At 48.5% G+C, this 20,115-nt stretch overlaps 1 protein-coding gene across 1 annotated transcript in view; it reads right to left on the bottom strand.

Annotated features, from left to right (window-relative positions):
- Nucleotides 1-20,090, bottom strand: part of LOC129864769 (CST complex subunit CTC1-like) — a 72,380-nt gene extending 52,290 nt beyond the window's left edge. Inside the window, exons 1-8 of the mRNA XM_055937064.1 lie at nt 19,666-20,090; nt 19,367-19,536; nt 15,670-15,910; nt 15,348-15,580; nt 15,089-15,218; nt 2,094-2,441; nt 1,637-1,980; nt 65-247 (exon numbers count right to left, since the gene is read on the bottom strand). Of these exons, the coding sequence (XP_055793039.1) occupies nt 65-247; nt 1,637-1,980; nt 2,094-2,441; nt 15,089-15,218; nt 15,348-15,580; nt 15,670-15,910; nt 19,367-19,536; nt 19,666-19,707 (1,691 nt within the window). The 5' untranslated portion in view covers nt 19,708-20,090. The remainder of the gene's footprint in view (nt 1-64; nt 248-1,636; nt 1,981-2,093; nt 2,442-15,088; nt 15,219-15,347; nt 15,581-15,669; nt 15,911-19,366; nt 19,537-19,665) is intronic.
- Between the last annotated feature and the right edge of the window lie 25 nt (nt 20,091-20,115).

Genomic DNA, 20,115 nt, shown 5'->3' with positions numbered 1-20,115 from the left:
AGACAGAGAGAGAGAGAGAGAGAGAGAGAGAGACAGAGAGTGAGAGAGAGAAATATGAGTCAACAATATGATTTGAAACAGTGTTTGTACCTCAGTGAGGGGACAGTGGTGTGGCTCCTGTAGCATCTCTCTATAGATGTCTCTCCTCCCTCCTCTTCCTCCCCCCTTCTCTGACGTTACCACACACTCAAGCAGCCTCCTAGCCACCACATACACACACTCCTCTTTCACCCAGCGAGGGACCAGTCTGAGAGAGAGAAGACGAACAGAGGTCAACACACACAGAGATAGAGACAGAGAGAGACAGAGAGAGAGAGACAGAGAGAGAAAGAGAGACAGACAGAGAGAGACAGAGTCTCCCCATCTAACAGTCTCCCACCTACCCCAGTCTCCCATCTACCCCAGTCTCCCATCTATCCCAGTCTCCCATCTACCCCAGTCTCCCCATCTACCCCAGTCTCCCATCTACCCCAGTCTCCCATCTACCCCAGTCTCCCATCTACCCCAGTCTCCCATCTACCCCAGTCTCCCCATCTACCCCAGTCTCCCCATCTACCCCAGTCTCCCCAACTACCCCAGTCTCCCCAACTACCCCAGTCTCCCCATCTACCCCAGTCTCCCCATCTACCCCAGTCTCCCCATCTACCCCAGTCTCCCCATCTACCCCAGTCTCCCCATCTACCCCAGTCTCCCCATCTACCCCAGTCTCCCCATCTACCCCAGTCTCCCCATCTACCCCAGTCTCCCCATCTACCCCAGTCTCCCCATCTACCCCAGTCTCCCCATCTACCCCAGTCTCCCCATCTACCCCAGTCTCCCATCTACCCCAGTCTCCCCATCTACCCCAGTCTCCCCATCTACCCCAGTCTCCCCATCTACCCCAGTCTCCCCATCTACCCCAGTCTCCCCATCTACCCCAGTCTCCCCTCTACCCCAGTCTCCCCTCTACCCCAGTCTCCCCTCTACCCCAGTCTCCCCTCTACCCCAGTCTCCCCATCTACCCCAGTCTCCCCATCTACCCCAGTCTCCCCATCTACCCCAGTCTCCCCATCTACCCCAGTCTCCCACCTACCTCAGTCACCACTTTAAATGTATTTGGCTAAGGTGTATGTAAACTTCCAACTTCAACTGTACCCGTCTCCCATCTACCCGTCTCCTACCCGTTTCCTCTGTCCATGTGTACTACCTGTGTCCTACCCGTCTCCTCTTGTCACCGTCTCCTACCTGTGTCCTACCTGTCTACTCCGTCCCCTACCCGTCTCCTCTGTCCATGTGTACTACCTGTCTCCTCCCCGTGTCCCACCTCTGTCCTACCTCTGTCCTACCCGTCTCCTCTTGTCCCCATCTCCTACCCGTCTCCTACCCGTCTCCTCTGTCCCTGTCCCTACCCGTCTTGTCCCCGTCTCCTCTTGTCCCCGTCTCCTACCCGTCTCCTACCCGTCTCCTCTGTCCCTGTCCCTACCCGTCTTGTCCCCGTCTCCTCTTGTCCCCGTCTCCTACCCGTGTCCTACCCGTCTCCTACCCGTCTCCTCTGTCCCTGTGTCCTACCTGTCTCCTCCCTGTCTCCTCCCCGTGTCCTCCCCGTGTCCTCCCAGCCTCCTACACGTCTTATACCCGTCTCCTACCTGTGTCCTACCTGTCTCTTAGAGCTCTGCAGCAGTGACAGAGCCACAGGTACTGAGACACGCCCAGATTCCTCTCCAGCAGTAGCGACGGCAGCGGGGCGTCGCTAGGGCGGTCGACCTCTGACCCCAGGCGGCTGAAGGAAGTGACACGCAGACTGGAGCGTAGACAGACGCAGAGCATGCTGGGATGGAAGTGGGGCGAGGGGCGGTAAAGGAAATGGACATCATGGAGTTCTATCTCCGCTCCCGGACGCAGGCCACGCCTCTGCAGTGGCTGATAGGCCAAACACAAGCCAACCTTCCCGTCAATCACATAAAGCCCCGCTGCTGCACTCAGAACGCTGGTCAACACGCCCTATCAGGGAGAAGGGGAGGGCTCAGGATGGAAACCTTGACATCCAGATATATAGATATTAACCAATACTACTCAGAGATAAACGAACAAACAAGAACCAAGGAGTCTCTCACCTTGTAGCTGATAGTCTTGGAGAGTCTGGGCCTCAGGCTGGGAGACGGGTCTGGCCCAGCTCCCTGTCTCTCTCTCTCTGGGAGAGGACACTCAGTACTAGTGCAGTCAGACGGCGGTGGATCGAACCCCACAGTGTCTGTGTCTAGATCTGGGGTGTACATGTCCAACGTGGGTGGATCAGACAGGTCCTGGATCAGTGTGGCAGGAAGCAAAGTGAGAGAAGACTGACTCGTCGCACACAGAACCCTGTTCCCAGACCAGCCCTGCAGTGCACACACACGCAGCCCTGACACACACACACTCCCTCCCACACACACACACTGCTGCCACCACAGACAGCACGGCTCCTGAGAAAGAGAGAGACACAGTGAAGGTTAAATTGATACGTTACCCACACACATTATCCTCACCGTGACCAGTAATGGTAGTGTGTCTCTCTCTCTCCTCACTGTGACCAGTAATGGTAGTGTGTCTCACTCTCCTCACTGTGACCAGTAATGGTAGTGTGTCTCTCTCCTCACTGTGACCAGTAATGGTAGTGTCTCTCTCTCTCCTCACTGTGACCAGTAATGGTAGTGTGTCTCTCTCTCCTCACTGTGACCAGTAATGGTAGTGTGTCTCTCTCTCCTCACTGTGACCAGTAATGGTAGTGTGTCTCTCTCTCTCCTCACTGTGACCAGTAATGGTAGTGTGTCTCTCCTCACTGTGACCAGTAATGGTAGTGTCTCTCTCTCCTCACTGTGACCAGTAATGGTAGTGTGTCTCTCTCCTCACTGTGACCAGTAATGGTAGTGTCTCTCTCTCTCCTCACTGTGACCAGTAATGGTAGTGTGTCTCTCTCCTCACTGTGACCAGTAATGGTAGTGTCTCTCTCTCTCCTCACTGTGACCAGTAATGGTAGTGTCTCTCTCCTCACTGTGACCAGTAATGGTAGTGTGTCTCTCTCTCCTCACTGTGACCAGTAATGGTAGTGTGTCTCTCCTCACTGTGACCAGTAATGGTAGTGTCTCTCTCTCCTCACTGTGACCAGTAATGGTAGTGTCTCTCTCCTCACTGTGACCAGTAATGGTAGTGTGTCTCTCCTCACTGTGACCAGTAATGGTAGTGTCTCTCTCTCCTCACTGTGACCAGTAATGGTAGTGTCTCTCTCTCCTCACTGTGACCAGTAATGGTATTGTGTCTCTCTCTCCTCACTGTGACCAGTAATGGTATTGTGTCTCTCTCTCCTCACTGTGACCAGTAATGGTAGTGTGTCTCTCCTCACTGTGACCAGTAATGGTAGTGTGTCTCTCTCTCCTCACTGTGACCAGTAATGGTAGTGTGTCTCTCTCTCCTCACTGTGACCAGTAATGGTAGTGTGTGTCTCTCTCTCCTCACTGTGACCAGTAATGGTAGTGTGTCTCTCCTCACTGTGACCAGTAATGGTAGTGTGTCTCTCTCTCCTCACTGTGACCAGTAATGGTAGTGTGTCTCTCTCTCCTCACTGTGACCAGTAATGGTAGTGTCTCTCTCTCCTCACTGTGACCAGTAATGGTAGTGTCTCTCTCTCCTCACTGTGACCAGTAATGGTAGTGTGTCTCTCTCTCCTCACTGTGACCAGTAATGGTAGTGTGTCTCTCTCTCCTCACTGTGACCAGTAATGGTAGTGTGTCTCTCTCTCCTCACTGTGACCAGTAATGGTAGTGTGTGTCTCTCTCTCCTCACTGTGACCAGTAATGGTAGTGTGTCTCTCCTCACTGTGACCAGTAATGGTAGTGTGTCTCTCTCTCCTCACTGTGACCAGTAATGGTAGTGTGTCTCTCTCTCCTCACTGTGACCAGTAATGGTAGTGTCTCTCTGTCTCCTCACTGTGACCAGTAATGGTAGTGTCTCTCTCTCTCCTCACTGTGACCAGTAATGGTAGTGTGTGTCTCTCTCTCCTCACTGTGACCAGTAATGGTAGTGTGTCTCTCTCCTCACTGTGACCAGTAATGGTAGTGTCTCTCTCTCCTCACTGTGACCAGTAATGGTAGTGTGTCTCTCTCCTCACTGTGACCAGTAATGGTAGTGTGTCTCTCCTCACTGTGACCAGTAATGGTAGTGTCTCTCTCTCTCCTCACTGTGACCAGTAATGGTAGTGTCTCTCTCTCTCCTCACTGTGACCAGTAATGGTAGTGTGTCTCTCTCCTCACTGTGACCAGTAATGGTAGTGTGTCTCTCCTCACTGTGACCAGTAATGGTAGTGTCTCTCTCTCTCCTCACTGTGACCAGTAATGGTAGTGTGTCTCTCTCTCCTCACTGTGACCATTAATGGTAGTGTGTCTCTCTCTCTCCTCACTGTGACCAGTAATGGTAGTGTGTCTCTCTCTCCTCACTGTGACCAGTAATGGTAGTGTGTCTCTCTCCTCACTGTGACCAGTAATGGTAGTGTCTCTCTCTCTCCTCAGTGTGACCAGTAATGGTAGTGTCTCTCTCCTCACTGTGACCAGTAATGGTAGTGTCTCTCTCCTCACTGTGACCAGTAATAGTAGTGTCTCTCTCCTCACTGTGACCAGTAATGGTAGTGTGTCTCTCTCTCCTCACTGTGACCAGTAATGGTAGTGTGTGTCTCTCTCTCCTCACTGTGACCAGTAATGGTAGTGTGTCTCTCTCCTCACTGTGACCAGTAATGGTAGTGTGTCTCTCTCCTCACTGTGACCAGTAATGGTAGTGTGTCTCTCTCTCCTCACTGTGACCAGTAATGGTAGTGTCTCTCTGTCCTCACTGTGACCAGTAATGGTAGTGTGTCTCTCTCTCCTCACTGTGACCAGTAATGGTAGTGTGTCTCTCTCTCCTCACTGTGACCAGTAATGGTAGTGTGTCTCTCTCTCCTCACTGTGACCAGTAATGGTAGTGTGTCTCTCTCTCCTCACTGTGACCAGTAATGGTAGTGTCTCTCTCTCTCCTCACTGTGACCAGTAATGGTAGTCTCTCTCCTCACTGTGACCAGTAATGGTAGTGTGTCTCTCTCCTCACTGTGACCAGAAATGGTAGTGTCTCTCTCTCTCCTCACTGTGACCAGTAATGGTAGTGTGTCTCTGTCCTCACTGTGACCAGTAATGGTAGTGTGTCTCTCTCTCCTCACTGTGACCAGTAATGGTAGTGTCTCTCTGTCCTCACTGTGACCAGTAATGGTAGTGTGTCTCTCCTCACTGTGACCAGTAATGGTAGTGTGTCTCTCTCCTCACTGTGACCAGTAATGGTAGTGTGTCTCTCTCTCATCACTGTGACCAGTAATGGTAGTGTGTCTCTCTCCTCACTGTGACCAGTAATGGTAGTGTGTCTCTCTCCTCACTGTGACCAGTAATGGTAGTGTGTCTCTCCTCACTGTGACCAGTAATGGTAGTGTGTCTCTCCTCACTGTGACCAGTAATGGTAGTGTGTCTCTCTCTCTCCTCACTGTGACCAGTAATGGTAGTGTGTCTCTGTCCTCACTGTGACCAGTAATGGTAGTGTGTCTCTCTCTCCTCACTGTGACCAGTAATGGTAGTGTGTCTCTCCTCACTGTGACCAGTAATGGTAGTGTGTCTCTCCTCACTGTGACCAGTAATGGTAGTGTGTCTCTCTCTCTCCTCACTGTGACCAGTAATGGTAGTGTGTCTCTCTCTCTCTTCACTGTGACCAGTAATGGTAGTGTGTCTCTCTCTCCTCACTGTGACCAGTAATGGTAGTGTGTCTCTCTCCTCACTGTGACCAGTAATGGTAGTGTCTCTCTCTCCTCACTGTGACCAGTAATGGTAGTGTCTCTCTCTCCTCACTGTGACCAGTAATGGTAGTGTGTCTCTCTCTCCTCACTGTGACCGGTAATGGTAGTGTCTCTCTCCTCACTGTGACCAGTAATGGTAGTGTCTCTCTCTCCTCACTGTGACCAGTAATGGTAGTGTGTCTCTCTCTCCTCACTGTGACCAGTAATGGTAGTGTGTCTCTCTCTCCTCACTGTGACCGGTAATGGTAGTGTCTCTCTCCTCACTGTGACCAGTAATGGTAGTGTGTCTCTCTCTCCTCACTGTGACCAGTAATGGTAGTGTGTGTCTCTCTCTCCTCACTGTGACCAGTAATGGTAGTGTGTCTCTCTCCTCACTGTGACCAGTAATGGTAGTGTGTCTCTCTCTCCTCACTGTGACCAGTAATGGTAGTGTCTCTCTGTCCTCACTGTGACCAGTAATGGTAGTGTGTCTCTCTCTCCTCACTGTGACCAGTAATGGTAGTGTGTCTCTCCTTACTGTGACCAGTAATGGTAGTGTGTCTCTCCTCACTGTGACCAGTAATGGTAGTGTGTCTCTCCTCACTGTGACCAGTAATGGTAGTGTGTCTCTCTCCTCACTGTGACCAGTAATGGTAGTGTCTCTCTCTCCTCACTGTGACCAGTAATTGTAGTGTGTCTCTCTCTCTCTTCACTGTGACCAGTAATGGTAGTGTGTCTCTCTCTCCTCACTGTGACCAGTAATGGTAGTGTGTCTCTCTCTCCTCACTGTGACCAGTAATGGTAGTGTGTCTCTCTCCTCACTGTGACCAGTAATGGTAGTGTCTCTCTCTCTCCTCACTGTGACCAGTAATGGTAGTGTCTCTCTCTCCTCACTGTGACCAGTAATGGTAGTGTGTCTCTCTCTCCTCACTGTGACCAGTAATGGTAGTGTGTCTCTCTCTCCTCACTGTGACCAGTAATGGTAGTGTCTCTCTCTCTCCTCACTGTGACCAGTAATGGTAGTGTGTCTCTCCTCACTGTGACCAGTAATGGTAGTGTGTCTCTCCTCACTGTGACCAGTAATGGTAGTGTGTCTCTCTCTCCTCACTGTGACCAGTAATGGTAGTGTCTCTCTCCTCACTGTGACCAGTAATGGTAGTGTCTCTCTCTCTCCTCACTGTGACCAGTAATGGTAGTGTCTCTCTCTCTCCTCACTGTGACCAGTAATGGTAGTCTCTCTCTCTCTCCTCACTGTGACCAGTAATGGTAGTCTCTCTCCTCACTGTGACCAGTAATGGTAGTGTGTCTCTCCTCACTGTGACCAGTAATGGTAGTGTGTCTCTCTCTCTCTTCACTGTGACCAGTAATGGTAGTGTGTCTCTCTCTCTCCTCACTGTGACCAGTAATGGTAGTGTGTCTCTCTCTCTCCTCACTGTGACCAGTAATGGTAGTGTGTCTCTCTCCTCACTGTGACCAGTAATGGTAGTGTGTCTCTCTCCTCACTGTGACCAGTAATGGTAGTGTGTCTCTCTCTCCTCACTGTGACCAGTAATGGTAGTGTCTCTCTCTCTCCTCACTGTGACCAGTAATGGTAGTGTCTCTCTCTCTCCTCACTGTGACCAGTAATGGTAGTGTGTCTCTCTCTCCTCACTGTGACCAGTAATGGTAGTGTGTCTCTCTCCTCACTGTGACCAGTGATGGTAGTGTCTCTCTCTCTCCTCACTGTGACCAGTAATGGTAGTGTGTCTCTCTCTCCTCACTGTGACCAGTAATGGTAGTGTGTCTCTCTCTCCTCACTGTGACCAGTAATGGTAGTGTCTCTCTCTCTCCTCACTGTGACCAGTAATGGTAGTGTGTCTCTCCTCACTGTGACCAGTAATGGTAGTGTGTCTCTCCTCACTGTGACCAGTAATGGTAGTGTGTCTCTCTCTCCTCACTGTGACCAGTAATGGTAGTGTCTCTCTCCTCACTGTGACCAGTAATGGTAGTGTCTCTCTCTCTCCTCACTGTGACCAGTAATGGTAGTCTCTCTCCTCACTGTGACCAGTAATGGTAGTGTGTCTCTCCTCACTGTGACCAGTAATGGTAGTGTGTCTCTCTCTCTCTTCACTGTGACCAGTAATGGTAGTGTGTCTCTCTCTCTCCTCACTGTGACCAGTAATGGTAGTGTGTCTCTCTCTCTCCTCACTGTGACCAGTAATGGTAGTGTGTCTCTCCTCACTGTGACCAGTAATGGTAGTGTGTCTCTCTCTCCTCACTGTGACCAGTAATGGTAGTGTCTCTCTCTCTCCTCACTGTGACCAGTAATGGTAGTGTCTCTCTCTCTCCTCACTGTGACCAGTAATGGTAGTGTGTCTCTCTCTCCTCACTGTGACCAGTAATGGTAGTGTGTCTCTCTCCTCACTGTGACCAGTAATGGTAGTGTCTCTCTCTCCTCACTGTGACCAGTAATGGTAGTGTGTCTCTCTCTCCTCACTGTGACCAGTAATGGTAGTGTCTCTCTCTCTCCTCACTGTGACCAGTAATGGTAGTGTCTCTCTCTCCTCACTGTGACCAGTAATGGTAGTGTGTCTCTCTCTCCTCACTGTGACCAGTAATGGTAGTGTCTCTCTCTCTCCTCACTGTGACCAGTAATGGTAGTGTGTCTCTCTCTCCTCACTGTGACCAGTAATGGTAGTGTGTGTCTCTCTCCTCACTGTGACCAGTAATGGTAGTGTGTCTCTCTCTCCTCACTGTGACCAGTAATGGTAGTGTGTCTCTCCTTACTGTGACCAGTAATGGTAGTGTGTCTCTCCTCACTGTGACCAGTAATGGTAGTGTGTCTCTCCTCACTGTGACCAGTAATGGTAGTGTGTCTCTCTCCTCACTGTGACCAGTAATGGTAGTGTCTCTCTCTCCTCACTGTGACCAGTAATTGTAGTGTGTCTCTCTCTCCTCACTGTGACCAGTAATGGTAGTGTGTCTCTCTCTCTCCTCACTGTGACCAGTAATGGTAGTGTGTCTCTCTCTCTCCTCACTGTGACCAGTAATGGTAGTGTGTCTCTCCCTCTCCTCACTGTGACCAGTAATGGTAGTGTCTCTCTCCTCACTGTGACCAGTAATGGTAGTGTCTCTCTCCTCACTGTGACCAGTAATGGTAGTGTGTCTCTCCTCACTGTGACCAGTAATGGTAGTGTGTCTCTCTCCTCACTGTGACCAGTAATGGTAGTGTGTCTCTCTCTCCTCACTGTGACCAGTAATGGTAGTGTGTCTCTCCTCACTGTGACCAGTAATGGTAGTGTCTCTCTCTCTCCTCACTGTGACCAGTAATGGTAGTGTCTCTCTCTCTCCTCACTGTGACCAGTAATGGTAGTGTCTCTCTCTCTCCTCACTGTGACCAGTAATGGTAGTGTGTGTCTCTCCTCACTGTGACCAGTAATGGTAGTGTGTCTCTCTCTCCTCACTGTGACCAGTAATGGTAGTGTGTCTCTCCTCACTGTGACCAGTAATGGTAGTGTGTATCTCTCCTCACTGTGACCAGTAATGTTAGTGTCTCTCTCCTCACTGTGACCAGTAATGGTAGTGTCTCTCTCTCTCCTCACTGTGACCAGTAATGGTAGTGTCTCTCTCTCCTCACTGTGACCAGTAATGGTAGTGTCTCTCTCTCTCCTCACTGTGACCAGTAATGGTAGTGTCTCTCTCTCCTCACTGTGACCAGTAATGGTAGTGTGTCTCTCTCTCCTCACTGTGACCAGTAATGGTAGTGTCTCTCTCCTCACTGTGACCAGTAATGGTAGTGTGTGTCTCTCTCTCCTCACTGTGACCAGTAATGGTAGTGTGTCTCTCCTCACTGTGACCAGTAATGGTAGTGTCTCTCTCTCTCCTCACTGTGACCAGTAATGGTAGTGTGTATCTCTCCTCACTGTGACCAGTAATGGTAGTGTGTCTCTCTCTCCTCACTGTGACCAGTAATGGTAGTGTGTCTCTCTCTCCTCACTGTGACCAGTAATGGTAGTGTCTCTCTCCTCACTGTGACCAGTAATGGTAGTGTCTCTCTCCTCACTGTGACCAGTAATGGTAGTGTGTCTCTCCTCACTGTGACCAGTAATGGTAGTGTCTCTCTCTCTCCTCACTGTGACCAGTAATGGTAGTGTGTCTCTCTCTCCTCACTGTGACCAGTAATGGTAGTGTGTCTCTCTCTCTCCTCACTGTGACCAGTAATGGTAGTGTGTCTCTCCTCACTGTGACCAGTAATGGTAGTGTCTCTCTCTCTCCTCACTGTGACCAGTAATGGTAGTGTCTCTCTCTCTCCTCACTGTGACCAGTAATGGTAGTGTGTCTCTCCTCACTGTGACCAGTAATGGTAGTGTCTCTCTCTCTCCTCACTGTGACCAGTAATGGTAGTGTGTCTCTCCTCACTGTGACCAGTAATGGTAGTGTGTCTCTCTCTCCTCACTGTGACCAGTAATGGTAGTGTCTCTCTCTCCTCACTGTGACCAGTAATGGTAGTGTGTCTCTCCTCACTGTGACCAGTAATGGTAGTGTGTCTCTCTCCTCACTGTGACCAGTAATGGTAGTGTCTCTCTCTCTCCTCACTGTGACCAGTAATGGTAGTGTCTCTCTCTCTCCTCACTGTGACCAGTAATGGTAGTGTGTCTCTCTCTCCTCACTGTGACCAGTAATGGTAGTGTGTCTCTCTCTCCTCACTGTGACCAGTAATGGTAGTGTGTCTCTCTCTCCTCACTGTGACCAGTAATGGTAGTGTCTCTCTCTCTCTCCTCACTGTGACCAGTAATGGTAGTGTCTCTCTCTCCTCACTGTGACCAGTAATGGTAGTGTGTCTCTCTCCTCACTGTGACCAGTAATGGTAGTGTGTCTCTCTCCTCACTGTGACCAGTAATGGTAGTGTCTCTCTCTCCTCACTGTGACCAGTAATGGTAGTGTCTCTCTCTCCTCACTGTGACCAGTAATGGTAGTGTCTCTCTCTCCTCACTGTGACCAGTAATGGTAGTGTCTCTCTCTCTCTCCTCACTGTGACCAGTAATGGTAGTGTCTCTCTCTCTCTCCTCACTGTGACCAGTAATGGTAGTGTGTCTCTCCTCACTGTGACCAGTAATGGTAGTGTCTCTCTCTCCTCACTGTGACCAGTAATGGTAGTGTCTCTCTCTCCTCACTGTGACCAGTAATGGTAGTGTCTCTCTCTCCTCACTGTGACCAGTAATGGTAGTGTCTCTCTCTCTCTCCTCACTGTGACCAGTAATGGTAGTGTGTCTCTCCTCACTGTGACCAGTAATGGTAGTGTCTCTCTCTCCTCACTGTGACCAGTAATGGTAGTGTCTCTCTCTCTCCTCACTGTGACCAGTAATGGTAGTGTCTCTCTCTCCTCACTGTGACCAGTAATGGTAGTGTCTCTCTCTCTCCTCACTGTGACCAGTAATGGTAGTGTGTCTCTCCTCACTGTGACCAGTAATGGTAGTGTGTCTCTCTCTCTCCTCACTGTGACCAGTAATGGTAGTGTGTCTCTCTCTCTCCTCACTGTGACCAGTAATGGTAGTGTGTCTCTCCTCACTGTGACCAGTAATGGTAGTGTGTCTCTCTCCTCACTGTGACCAGTAATGGTAGTGTCTCTCTCTCCTCACTGTGACCAGTAATGGTAGTGTCTCTCTCTCTCCTCACTGTGACCAGTAATGGTAGTGTCTCTCTCTCTCCTCACTGTGACCAGTAATGGTAGTGTGTCTCTCTCTCCTCACTGTGACCAGTAATGGTAGTGTGTCTCTCTCCTCACTGTGACCAGTAATGGTAGTGTCTCTCTCTCCTCACTGTGACCAGTAATGGTAGTGTGTCTCTCTCTCCTCACTGTGACCAGTAATGGTAGTGTCTCTCTCTCTCCTCACTGTGACCAGTAATGGTAGTGTCTCTCTCTCCTCACTGTGACCAGTAATGGTAGTGTGTCTCTCTCTCCTCACTGTGACCAGTAATGGTAGTGTCTCTCTCTCTCCTCACTGTGACCAGTAATGGTAGTGTGTCTCTCTCTCCTCACTGTGACCAGTAATGGTAGTGTGTGTCTCTCTCCTCACTGTGACCAGTAATGGTAGTGTGTCTCTCTCTCCTCACTGTGACCAGTAATGGTAGTGTGTCTCTCCTTACTGTGACCAGTAATGGTAGTGTGTCTCTCCTCACTGTGACCAGTAATGGTAGTGTGTCTCTCCTCACTGTGACCAGTAATGGTAGTGTGTCTCTCTCCTCACTGTGACCAGTAATGGTAGTGTCTCTCTCTCCTCACTGTGACCAGTAATTGTAGTGTGTCTCTCTCTCCTCACTGTGACCAGTAATGGTAGTGTGTCTCTCTCTCTCCTCACTGTGACCAGTAATGGTAGTGTGTCTCTCTCTCTCCTCACTGTGACCAGTAATGGTAGTGTGTCTCTCCCTCTCCTCACTGTGACCAGTAATGGTAGTGTCTCTCTCCTCACTGTGACCAGTAATGGTAGTGTCTCTCTCCTCACTGTGACCAGTAATGGTAGTGTGTCTCTCCTCACTGTGACCAGTAATGGTAGTGTGTCTCTCTCCTCACTGTGACCAGTAATGGTAGTGTGTCTCTCTCTCCTCACTGTGACCAGTAATGGTAGTGTGTCTCTCCTCACTGTGACCAGTAATGGTAGTGTCTCTCTCTCTCCTCACTGTGACCAGTAATGGTAGTGTCTCTCTCTCTCCTCACTGTGACCAGTAATGGTAGTGTCTCTCTCTCTCCTCACTGTGACCAGTAATGGTAGTGTGTGTCTCTCCTCACTGTGACCAGTAATGGTAGTGTGTCTCTCTCTCCTCACTGTGACCAGTAATGGTAGTGTGTCTCTCCTCACTGTGACCAGTAATGGTAGTGTGTATCTCTCCTCACTGTGACCAGTAATGTTAGTGTCTCTCTCCTCACTGTGACCAGTAATGGTAGTGTCTCTCTCTCTCCTCACTGTGACCAGTAATGGTAGTGTCTCTCTCTCCTCACTGTGACCAGTAATGGTAGTGTCTCTCTCTCTCCTCACTGTGACCAGTAATGGTAGTGTCTCTCTCTCCTCACTGTGACCAGTAATGGTAGTGTGTCTCTCTCTCCTCACTGTGACCAGTAATGGTAGTGTCTCTCTCCTCACTGTGACCAGTAATGGTAGTGTGTGTCTCTCTCTCCTCACTGTGACCAGTAATGGTAGTGTGTCTCTCCTCACTGTGACCAGTAATGGTAGTGTCTCTCTCTCTCCTCACTGTGACCAGTAATGGTAGTGTGTATCTCTCCTCACTGTGACCAGTAATGGTAGTGTGTCTCTCTCTCCTCACTGTGACCAGTAATGGTAGTGTGTCTCTCTCTCCTCACTGTGACCAGTAATGGTAGTGTCTCTCTCCTCACTGTGACCAGTAATGGTAGTGTCTCTCTCCTCACTGTGACCAGTAATGGTAGTGTGTCTCTCCTCACTGTGACCAGTAATGGTAGTGTCTCTCTCTCTCCTCACTGTGACCAGTAATGGTAGTGTGTCTCTCTCTCCTCACTGTGACCAGTAATGGTAGTGTGTCTCTCTCTCTCCTCACTGTGACCAGTAATGGTAGTGTGTCTCTCCTCACTGTGACCAGTAATGGTAGTGTCTCTCTCTCTCCTCACTGTGACCAGTAATGGTAGTGTCTCTCTCTCTCCTCACTGTGACCAGTAATGGTAGTGTGTCTCTCCTCACTGTGACCAGTAATGGTAGTGTCTCTCTCTCTCCTCACTGTGACCAGTAATGGTAGTGTGTCTCTCCTCACTGTGACCAGTAATGGTAGTGTGTCTCTCTCTCCTCACTGTGACCAGTAATGGTAGTGTCTCTCTCTCCTCACTGTGACCAGTAATGGTAGTGTGTCTCTCCTCACTGTGACCAGTAATGGTAGTGTGTCTCTCTCCTCACTGTGACCAGTAATGGTAGTGTCTCTCTCTCTCCTCACTGTGACCAGTAATGGTAGTGTCTCTCTCTCTCCTCACTGTGACCAGTAATGGTAGTGTGTCTCTCTCTCCTCACTGTGACCAGTAATGGTAGTGTGTCTCTCTCTCCTCACTGTGACCAGTAATGGTAGTGTGTCTCTCTCTCCTCACTGTGACCAGTAATGGTAGTGTCTCTCTCTCTCTCCTCACTGTGACCAGTAATGGTAGTGTCTCTCTCTCCTCACTGTGACCAGTAATGGTAGTGTGTCTCTCTCCTCACTGTGACCAGTAATGGTAGTGTGTCTCTCTCCTCACTGTGACCAGTAATGGTAGTGTCTCTCTCTCCTCACTGTGACCAGTAATGGTAGTGTCTCTCTCTCCTCACTGTGACCAGTAATGGTAGTGTCTCTCTCTCCTCACTGTGACCAGTAATGGTAGTGTCTCTCTCTCTCTCCTCACTGTGACCAGTAATGGTAGTGTCTCTCTCTCTCTCCTCACTGTGACCAGTAATGGTAGTGTGTCTCTCCTCACTGTGACCAGTAATGGTAGTGTCTCTCTCTCCTCACTGTGACCAGTAATGGTAGTGTCTCTCTCTCCTCACTGTGACCAGTAATGGTAGTGTCTCTCTCTCCTCACTGTGACCAGTAATGGTAGTGTCTCTCTCTCTCTCCTCACTGTGACCAGTAATGGTAGTGTGTCTCTCCTCACTGTGACCAGTAATGGTAGTGTCTCTCTCTCCTCACTGTGACCAGTAATGGTAGTGTCTCTCTCTCTCCTCACTGTGACCAGTAATGGTAGTGTCTCTCTCTCCTCACTGTGACCAGTAATGGTAGTGTCTCTCTCTCTCCTCACTGTGACCAGTAATGGTAGTGTGTCTCTCCTCACTGTGACCAGTAATGGTAGTGTGTCTCTCTCTCTCCTCACTGTGACCAGTAATGGTAGTGTGTCTCTCTCTCTCCTCACTGTGACCAGTAATGGTAGTGTGTCTCTCCTCACTGTGACCAGTAATGGTAGTGTGTCTCTCTCCTCACTGTGACCAGTAATGGTAGTGTCTCTCTCTCCTCACTGTGACCAGTAATGGTAGTGTCTCTCTCTCTCCTCACTGTGACCAGTAATGGTAGTGTCTCTCTCTCCTCACTGTGACCAGTAATGGTAGTGTGTCTCTCCTCACTGTGACCAGTAATGGTAGTGTCTCTCTCTCCTCACTGTGACCAGTAATGGTAGTGTCTCTCTCTCCTCACTGTGACCAGTAATGGTAGTGTCTCTCTCTCTCCTCACTGTGACCAGTAATGGTAGTGTCTCTCTCTCCTCACTGTGACCAGTAATGGTAGTGTGTCTCTCCTCACTGTGACCAGTAATGGTAGTGTGTCTCTCCTCACCGTGACCAGTAATGGCAGTGTGTGTCGTCCCTCTCTCAGACGGAGACAGAAGAAGGACTTCCCTGCGATGTTCAGTCGAGGGTATACTCCAGAAACCTCCCCATACACCTTTACACGAAGGCCTCGCACCCTGCACACACACACACACACACACACACACACAGTTACACACACACACACCCTGCACACACACACACACAGTTACACAAACACAATTCTCCATACATGTATGCCAGTGTCTCCACACACATATCCTGACCTGTGCTGTATCAGTCCTGCAGCTTCTCTGACCCCCACAGATCTCTTCAGGTTGACCCCTGCAGGGTTAAAGGTCATCTCAGGGTCAGAGGTCAGGGGTAGGGGACAGCCAACTAGCTCCAGGTAGCCCCTCTCCTCCACTTCCTGGTCCTTCCCCGGTGCAGGCTGGGGGATGTAGTTCCAGCAGGGGAAGAGAACAGGCAGGCCCAGCCAGAGAGGGGAGGGGCTCAGTAGCTAACCAATCAGAGAAAGAACGACAGGAGTGAATTCAAGGATGTCTTGTCTACTCTTACACAGACAGACAGACAGACAGACACTCTCACCTCACAGTGCACGGTCCCGGTGGCATCCCTCACACGCCACGCTCCGTCACATGACCTCTCTGGGTCACACCCATCACTGAGACAGCCTATCAGCAACAGGTTGGCACGCGGCAAAGCCTTGTGATTGGGCAGAGCCTGCTCCGCCTCCCGGACCCATTCTCTGTGCTGGGCGGTGCTCCAGGTCAGGTTGCTACAGCAGGGTGTGCGTTGCCAGGTAACCAGCTCGGATACGGAGATGAGCCTAACAACAAGAGTAGGTTAAGGTTAGTAGTAGTGTTGATGGTTTCTAAAGGTTAGGAGTAGTGTTGATGGTTTCTAGAGGTTAGTAGTAGTGTTGATGGTTTCTAAAGGTTAGGAGTAGTGTTGATGGTTTCTAGAGGTTAGGAGTAGTGTTGATGGTTCCTAAACCTCCTAATGACAGGAGGTTAAGGTTAGTAGTAGTGTTGATGGTTTCTAAAGGTTAGGAGTAGTGTTGATGGTTCCTAAACCTCCCAATGACAGGAGGTTAAGGTTAGGAGTAGTGTTGATGGTTCCTAAAGGTTAGGAGTAGTGTTGATGGTTCCTAAAGGTTAGGAGTAGTGTTGATGGTTTCTAAAGGTTAGGAGTAGTGTTGATGGTTTCTAGAGGTTAGGAGTAGTGTTGATGGTTCCTAAAGGTTAGGAGTAGTGTTGATGGTTCCTAAAGGTTAGGAGTAGTGTTGATGGTTTCTAGAGGTTAGGAGTAGTGTTGATGGTTCCTAAAGGTTAGGAGTAGTGTTGATGGTTTCTAAAGGTTAGGAGTAGTGTTGATGGTTCCTAAAGGTTAGGAGTAGTGTTGATGGTTCCTAAAGGTTAGGAGTAGTGTTGATGGTTCCTAAAGGTTAGGAGTAGTGTTGATGGTTCCTAAAGGTTAGGAGTAGTGTTGATGGTTTCTAAAGGTTAGGAGTAGTGTTGATGGTTCCTAAAGGTTAGGAGTAGTGTTGATGGTTTCTAAAGGTTAGGAGTAGTGTTGATGGTTCCTAAAGGTTAGGAGTAGTGTTGATGGTTTCTAAAGGTTAGGAGTAGTGTTGATGGTTTCTAGAGGTTAGGAGTAGTGTTGATGGTTCCTTAAGGTTAGGAGTAGTGTTGATGGTTCCTAAAGGTTAGGAGTAGTGTTGATGGTTTCTAAAGGTTAGGAGTAGTGTTGATGGTTTCTAAAGGTTAGGAGTAGTGTTGATGGTTTCTAGAGGTTAGGAGTAGTGTTGATGGTTTCTAAAGGTTAGGAGTAGTGTTGATGGTTTCTAGAGGTTAGTAGTAGTGTTGATGGTTTCTAAAGGTTAGGAGTAGTGTTGATGGTTTCTAAAGGTTAGGAGTAGTGTTGATGGTTTCTAAAGGTTAGGAGTAGTGTTGATGGTTTCTAGAGGTTAGGAGTAGTGTTGATGGTTTCTAAAGGTTAGGAGTAGTGTTGATGGTTTCTAGAGGTTAGTAGTAGTGTTGATGGTTTCTAAAGGTTAGGAGTAGTGTTGATGGTTTCTAAAGGTTAGGAGTAGTGTTGATGGTTTCTAAAGGTTAGGAGTAGTGTTGATGGTTCCTAAACCTACTAATGACAGGAGGTTAAGGTTAGGAGTAGTGTTGATGGTTTCTAAAGGTTAGTAGTAGTGTTGATGGTTCCTAAAGGTTAGGAGTAGTGTTGATGGTTCCTAAAGGTTAGGAGTAGTGTTGATGGTTTCTAAAGGTTAGGAGTAGTGTTGATGGTTCCTAGAGGTTAGGAGTAGTGTTGATGGTTTCTATAGGTTAGGAGTAGTGTTGATGGTTTCTAAAGGTTAGGAGTAGTGTTGATGGTTTCTAGAGGTTAGGAGTAGTGTTGATGGTTTCTAAAGGTTAGGAGTAGTGTTGATGGTTTCTAAAGGTTAGGAGTAGTGTTGATGGTTTCTAAAGGTTGGGAGTAGTGTTGATGGTTTCTAGAGGTTAGGAGTAGTGTTGATGGTTTCTAAAGGTTGGGAGTAGTGTTGATGGTTTCTAGAGGTTAGGAGTAGTGTTGATGGTTTCTAAAGGTTAGGAGTAGTGTTGATGGTTTCTAAAGGTTAGGAGTAGTGTTGATGGTTCCTAAACCTCCTAATGACAGGAGGTTAAGGTTAGGAGTAGTGTTGATGGTTTCTAGAGGTTAGGAGTAGTGTTGATGGTTTCTAAAGGTTAGGAGTAGTGTTGATGGTTTCTAAAGGTTAGGAGTAGTGTTGATGGTTCCTAAACCTCCTAATGACAGGAGGTTAAGGTTAGGAGTAGTGTTGATGGTTCCTAAAGGTTAGGAGTAGTGTTGATGGTTCCTAAAGGTTAGGAGTAGTGTTGATGGTTTCTAGAGGTTAGGAGTAGTGTTGATGGTTCCTAAAGGTTAGGAGTAGTGTTGATGGTTCCTAAACCTCCCAATGACAGGAGGTTAAGGTTAGGAGTAGTGTTGATGGTTCCTAAAGGTTAGGAGTAGTGTTGATGGTTTCTAAACCTCCCAATGACAGGAGGTTATGGTTAGGAGTAGTGTTGATGGTTTCTAAACCTCCTAATGACAGGAGGTTAATGTTAGGAGTAGTGTTGATGGTTTCTAAAGATTAGGAGTAGTGTTGATGGTTTTTAACGGTTAGGACTAGTGTTGATGGTTTCAAAAGGTTAGGAGTAGTGTTGATGGTTTCTAGACCTCCCAATGACAGGAGGTTAAGGTTAGGAGTAGTGTTGATGGTTTCTAGAGGTTAGGAGTAGTGTTGATGGTTCCTAAAGGTTAGGAGTAGTGTTGATGGTTCCTAAAGGTTAGGAGTAGTGTTGATGGTTCCTAAAGGTTAGGAGTAGTGTTGATGGTTTCTAGAGGTTAGGAGTAGTGTTGATGGTTCCTAAAGGTTAGGAGTAGTGTTGATGGTTCCTAAAGGTTAGGAGTAGTGTTGATGGTTCCTAAAGGTTAGGAGTAGTGTTGATGGTTCCTAAAGGTTAGGAGTAGTGTTGATGGTTCCTAAAGGTTAGGAGTAGTGTTGATGGTTTCTAGAGGTTAGGAGTAGTGTTGATGGTTCCTAAAGGTTAGGAGTAGTGTTGATGGTTCCTAAAGGTTAGGAGTAGTGTTGATGGTTCCTAAAGGTTAGGAGTAGTGTTGATGGTTCCTAAAGGTTAGGAGTAGTGTTGATGCTTTCTAGAGGTTAGGAGTAGTGTTGATGGTTCCTAAAGGTTATGAGTAGTGTTGATGGTTTCTAAAGGTTAGGAGTAGTGTTGATGGTTCCTAAACCTACCAATGACAGGAGGTTAAGGTTAGGAGTAGTGTTGATGGTTTCTAAAGGTTAGGAGTAGTGTTGATGGTTCCTAAAGGTTAGGAGTAGTGTTGATGGTTTCTAAACCTCCCAATGACAGGAGGTTAAGGTTAGGAGTAGTGTTGATGGTTTCTAAAGGTTAGGAGTAGTGTTGATGGTTTCTAAACCTCCCAATGACAGGAGGTTAAGGTTAGGAGTAGTGTTGATGGTTTCTAAAGGTTAGGAGTAGTGTTGATGGTTTCTAAACCTCCCAATGACAGGAGGTTAAGGTTAGGAGTAGTGTTGATGGTTTCTAAAGGTTAGTAGTAGTGTTGATGGTTCCTAAAGGTTAGGAGTAGTGTTGATGGTTCCTAAAGGTTAGGAGTAGTGTTGATGGTTCCTAAAGGTTGGGAGTAGTGTTGATGGTTTCCTAATTCTGCAGTCCTTCGCCAGAGCCGGTAAACAACATCAACTGGTCACCTGTAACTGAGCGGCAGAGACCGGGCACACGAGGACCCCACCGCCCGTTCCACTCTCCGTATCATGGCTAGCGAGAGCTGTTCCGGGGAAACACTACCGGTGGATGGACCGAGAACCGGGTACAGATTGTCCCTCACGAACACGAATAGCTCTTGCAGCCACTCCCGTTCCTACAAGATAGGAGATATGAACGAAAGGTGTGGTGAATGAGTAAAAATACAGTATTTTGTTTTGAATTTAGCGAGCTAACTATTTTAACTAACATACAAAAAAAAACAAAAGCAGACAACGTAACTTACCAGTTCACTCCTCTCCCTGAAGTTATCCATGAATGATTCCATTCTAGGCTCGTGTCGTTGACGCTGTTCTGGATCGCCTCATATCTTCACCTTAGTTACAAGACAAGTCACGTAACTATTAACCTCAATGAAGGTCTGATCGGACAGACATTAATGCTACCGTTGTCAACCAGCTAGTAATAAACTATCACAGACTCGCACAAAAAAAAAACTTCAAATCATCTGAATAACAATAATAGTAGAACTACGGCATGCCCATTACGTTCACAACGCACGAAATCTGCCGCCCAGCAAACAGCGCTCGGTTAACGGGAGTTCTTCCGGACAAAATCCTGGCTGAAGCGAAGAACGCACGCTGGCCAATCAGAAACGAGTCTCCGCCCATCTCAGCGCTGTGTCTCCGCCCCCCTGTGTTGGACTGAACGTAACCAGCCAATGGGGGCGCGGCCC

This window comes from Salvelinus fontinalis, chromosome 11 (assembly GCF_029448725.1).
Source record: "Salvelinus fontinalis isolate EN_2023a chromosome 11, ASM2944872v1, whole genome shotgun sequence".
NCBI lineage: Eukaryota > Metazoa > Chordata > Actinopteri > Salmoniformes > Salmonidae > Salvelinus > Salvelinus fontinalis.
The sequence above is the reverse complement of the archived record's forward strand: the minus strand, read 5'-3'. Positions and strand labels throughout refer to the sequence as shown.